This window comes from Lycium barbarum, chromosome 6 (assembly GCF_019175385.1).
Source record: "Lycium barbarum isolate Lr01 chromosome 6, ASM1917538v2, whole genome shotgun sequence".
Taxonomy (NCBI): domain Eukaryota; kingdom Viridiplantae; phylum Streptophyta; class Magnoliopsida; order Solanales; family Solanaceae; genus Lycium; species Lycium barbarum.
Genome location: NC_083342.1, coordinates 92,947,659 through 92,952,832, shown reverse-complemented (window position 1 = coordinate 92,952,832; position 5,174 = coordinate 92,947,659). Strand labels below are relative to the sequence as shown.

Genomic DNA, 5,174 nt, shown 5'->3' with positions numbered 1-5,174 from the left:
GTAGTTCAAACTCCAGGAAAAATTCATGGAGTTTAAAATGGTGGAGTTCAAATTTAGGAAACATTCATGGAGTTTGAACCTTTATAGTTCGAATTCCAATTGTTCTTTTTAAAGTTCCACTTGCACTATTTAAAAAATCAAGATTTTTACTGGAACAACATGACATTGTCCGAAGTTTCAACTCTATAAGTTTGAAGTTTGAACTCCAATATCTTTACTAGATTCTAGGACACCATCCTTGCTTGAGTTTCAATTGTATAATTTCGAGCTCTAGCACACAATCTTGGAGTTTCACTTGATAAAGTTGAAAAACTTTTCAATATATAAGTATATATATAGACTATTATATTAGATTAGTATTAGTTAGTGATCCCGACTTAGTGAGTCCTTTCTTCGGTGATGAACTCTTGGCACTAGTCCTACATTTTGTCTTTATGGACCGAGAAGAAAAGGGGCTCGGCTGGAAGAGGAGTGTAGCATAAGATAAGCAAGGAGGTCCACTTTTTTCAAATATACAACATGGATTCTGGCAATGTAGTTGGACTCTTATGTCGATCCGAATGAATCATTTCCTTTCCTGTCCAGTATTTCAATCCAAGCCAAAATAGGAAAAGCCGCGAGCACCACTAGGCCCAGTCGTCGGTTGAAACTTGAACAACAATAGGGTCAGATATTCATTCCTTACTCAAATAGGAAGGTTAAAGTTGCAATCTAGCGACGTGGTCCAGAACAAGCCTTTGCTGATCCAAAGGGTTTTTGTTTTGGTTACAAGAAGTGTTTTGTTTGTTAACTTGCCGCACTTAACTAGTTTGAAGTTGAAAAATAGATTTCATGCAAATTGCACAGTAAGCTTTTGGCATAGGTGTCCCAAGGCTAATAATATACTAAGAAAGGAGCGGGAATGATATACCAACCAAAGATCCTTCCTCCTCTTAGAAAGGGGAATAAATCATTTTTCCGATTTTTCATTTTGTTTTAAGGCTCCATTATATATATTAGGGAAAAGGTCCAAAATTGCCCTTGTGGTTTGCGAAAAGGTTTAGTCTTGCTTTCCATTAAAGCTTAGGTCAATGCATACATTTGCCCTTCTTTTCCAACTGAGCTAACGAGATTACTAAAAAGGATTTAAAACTTTAATTAATAAAAGGAGTCTAAAATAATCCTTGTGATTTGCGGGTTTTGAGTTTCGGGTGGAGGTGTAAGAGGGTGAAATCTAGGAATGTTTGGCTGGCATTTCTGATAAATGCTTTTTTAGAGACTAATGGTTTCAGGTTTGGCAATGCTTGTAGGTTACCGTTATAATGAGATTATGTATAACTAATAGGTAAATATGCTAAGATAGCGCAGAATACTGAACTTTGGTTTATTTTACGGAGAATGATCAAATTATACCTAACCTATTCAGTATGTATTACTTTTATGCTCATCTATCTATTGGTATTTCAAAACCCCTAGTGTTATTTTCTAGCCTAAAAATACCCTCTTCCTAACTGAAAAATTTGTGAATCTCTACATAATTTCGTTACACCATAGAATTGGTTCATGTGGAACTTTAACTCTGTACTAGCCCTACCAAATAGAGTTGATGCAAGATTTTCAATACATATTAGTTTTCTCTTATATTTCAACTAGATGAGAGTATAAATAGTCACACCAATCTGGTTGTTTAAAAAAATCATAAGAAACCCAAAGCATAACAATGAGCATGTGCTGGTTCATAACAACTTTAGCCATTACTGCTTTCTTTTCTTCCCTTGCGTATGCTTATGATAACAACCCTCTACAGGATATATGTGTTGCAGTTAACGACTCTAAGGCTTCAGGTAAATCATCCTTCTATAATACTTATTTGTTTTGGAATGAGGCTTAGTTTTTGTATATATGTTGTATAATTTTCTGTCACCTGTTAGCTGAATAATATTCTTAGCTTCATTTTATTTGACCTGTGCAGTTTTCGTGAATGGAAAGATTTGCAAAGACCCAAAGCTTGCAAAAGCAGATGATTTCTTTGCTTCAGGTCTTAATGTTAGTGGAAATGTAGTGCCCGGGTTAGGTTTTGCTACAAAGACTGTGGATGTTAAGAACATGCCTGGACTTAACACTCTTGGTATTTCTGTTGGTCGTCTTGACTTGGAACCACAATGTCTTCTCCCACTTCACACGCACCCTCGAGCTGCTGAGCTGATAACTCTCCTGGAGGGTAATGTCTATGTAGGATTTTTTGTCCCTGATGTTGCAAACTTCTTTAAGAGTCGTCTATTTTCCAAAATCTTGAATCCTGGAGATGTGTTTGCCTTCCCAAAAGGTCTTATTCACTTCCTGTATAATGTGGGACATAAAAAAGCTACAGTTCTCGCCGTTTTCAATAGTCAAAATCCTGGATTTGTCATGATTCCTAATTCAATCTTTGCTTCAAATCCACCTGTTCTAGACGACGTTCTTGCTGAAGGCTTCCATCTTAGTAAGACACAGATTGCAGAACTTCGAAAGAAATTCTCTTAGGCTATATATGTCATTAAAAATGTGATTCTGTGTAGTGTACTTTTGTCTAATAACCACCGTCTTATGAAAGCGTTGGAATAATACTTTTCTCTAATAATTACTGTTTGTTGTATTTTTCCTGTATTTGGAGTGAACTTATTCATTCATGGAAGCTGGAATTTTCCCTAATCTTCTGTCCTCTTTGTCTTGCTGAAATTTTTGTTGAAAAGTGAAATTAAGTTATTGAACTTAGGCTATATGTTACATACTAGATTAGCCTTGCTGGTGCAAGCACGGATCCAACATTTTAAATTGAATCTAAATAACAACAAATATCAAAGATCAGAAAGAGGAGAATATAAATTGAATAGTAATGCAACTGTTAATAAAGTTGATATAATAATTAAAATGCATCGAGAATATCCTCTCACAGGGTTGTTGATGAGTTTACATGAGGGAACAGATGATATCACTGGAAGGATTGGACTCATAGATCACAATGCAAAGCCAAAGTGGTTTCTTCTCTCGTGCACTAAACTTGGCATAATAGAAAAAGTTTCTAAACCTCTTTCCAATAGGAGAACTCCAACCCCTTCATTCTTTAATTGGCATATAGATGAAAGGTATTACTAATATTTATAGCTCATTGTCATAAAACGGCTCTGCGCATGCTAACAAGTCAGAGCTGCATCATCACTTCATTCTTTTGAATGTAGTTGCGGAAGTGTGTATGTAAAGAGGGGAGAATCACAAGATTACCTCTGAGAGTTACGCCAGAAGTATTTTGCAGCACTCCTGATGAAGAAGTATTACTTCAAAGTCATCTGCTAAGTTCTCCACTGTATATGAATTCTAGTAGCATAGTCTTGAATGCTTCAAGAGGAACATCTTTTAAGCAGATCATTGAAGAAACACTCTCCCTCATTCCGTTTATAAATACCCGCCAATTCAAAAATATTGTCAGTATTCTAAAAGCGATGCAGAAGATATACATTAAACTACTCAAATAACACAACTAAATTCTGTGATGTTATCTGCACAGTATAAAATCAAAAACTTGGAAGAACTAACTATTCAACTTATCCATTAAAGCAACATTTGAGTGTTGATCTCTCAATAGAACTCGAGTAACATTTCTCATTAATTGGTTTAACCCTTGTTTCAAGATAACAGCGCGCAATGCGTCTCAACAGTATGTAATATCACACAAATATTAAATACTTTGGTAGCAAAGAGCAATATTTGAGCATATATTTTTCTTCAATGGTCTCTTTACTACTATAGGAGGAATGGTGATACCAAGAAACCTTTTGGCCTGTCTATAGTTGTGAAACCATATTTTGCTGCGACATCTGAGTGAACGATGGTTGTTCCAAAGTGCACACATATATTAATAGTTAGTGCAACTGTAAACTAAAAAAAAAAAACTTAAAATCATTTTCTTCTACAAAGTGAACCGTGTACCTCAATATAGGAGGTGAACAAACTGAAAGCAAGAGACCTTCCTGGAAGTGTGTCAAAAAAAATTGAACTGCATGATGCCAATATCAGTTGATCAACAATAATATTCATCACCATGGAACCAGCCATCAACCGAGAATTGTATGCCAATTAGAGATTACTTACTACACCAGAGAGAACATTTTTATTGGCAAGTTATTGATCTTGTCAAGGGAAGGGGCAATCACTAAGTTCAAAATTTTGGAAGTGATAAGTTGGAAAGGAAAAATAAATGTTACCATATCTCCAACTCTGACCGGCTCGTATGTTTTTTCCGAGTAGTTCACAATCATTTTACAATAATCTGATTCTTTCTTTAAGGGAGAAATATAACAACCGAGTTTCTTGTAACGCTCAAAGAGAGGGTCATTAAGTGTAGAGGTAGACATGTCTTCTAAAATACGCAAGGCAAAATTGATCTGTTGAACAGTTTCATGAGCATTAAGTCTATGAGCCCGTTTGGATTGACTTATAAGTTGCTTATAAGCTGTTTTCAGCTTTTTTGAGTGTTTGGCTGGCCAGCTTAAAGTCATTTTGTGCTTAAAATAAACTAAAAAAAATAATTGGGCCCATTTGACTTAGCTTATCTAAAGCAGCTTATAAGCTGAAAACAGCTTATAAGCCAAAAAAAATAAGTTAGACTACCCCAACTTATTTTTTTTTAGCTTATAAGTTGTTTGCAGCTTATAGGCATAAGCCCATCCAAACAGGCTCTATGTCGTTTCCCACGCGCATCAGCTCTTCTTCTAGTAGCACGTGCATCCTCATGCTACACAGTGTAGCTACCAGCATTATCGACAAAATTGACTGTAAGCACAGTAAAATCATGTAATGCCATAAAACGACCAAAATAACCAATTCAATCAATAATGAAAGACCTAATCCTATAATAGCTCACGGATCAACAGCCAAATACAACAAATTTCATAGCCGATTTGGTTAGTGTAGTTACTGTTTTGTTTGTTCTATCTGTTATTAACCCTCATTTTTGTTGGCATTCTCCCATTTTTTGCTGCTAAATACTTGTCCTTATTTTCCAACTTAGCTAACAAAATTATTAAAAAGGATTAAATTTTTTTTTTAAATAAAAAAAGTCTAAAATTATCCTTGTGATTTGCCGAATGGTTACTTTTGCGCTCTGTTAAAATATATGTGCTAGTAGTGCCAATTAAGGGAAAAGGGCCTGATTTGCC

General features: G+C 35.3%; 1 protein-coding gene across 1 annotated transcript; it reads left to right on the top strand.

The window, feature by feature from the left end:
* Positions 1 to 1,659: 1,659 nt before the first annotated feature.
* Positions 1,660 to 2,670, top strand: LOC132599811 (germin-like protein subfamily 1 member 17). The gene is made up of 2 exons (XM_060313008.1): positions 1,660 to 1,823; positions 1,952 to 2,670. Exons 1-2 carry the CDS (start codon positions 1,700 to 1,702, stop codon positions 2,500 to 2,502), a joined length of 675 nt encoding a protein of 224 aa, XP_060168991.1. The 5' UTR covers positions 1,660 to 1,699; the 3' UTR covers positions 2,503 to 2,670.
* The last annotated feature ends 2,504 nt before the right edge of the window (positions 2,671 to 5,174 follow it).

What these genes read in the sequence shown, in the direction of transcription:
- LOC132599811 (XM_060313008.1), top strand. Translation starts at nt 1,700, where the DNA reads ATGAGCATGTGCTGGTTCATAACAACTTTAGCCATTACTGCTTTCTTT. An exon ending in TAACGACTCTAAGGCTTCAG is followed by an intron (nt 1,824 to 1,951) that starts GTAAATCATCCT and finishes TGACCTGTGCAG; the next exon opens with TTTTCGTGAATGGAAAGATT.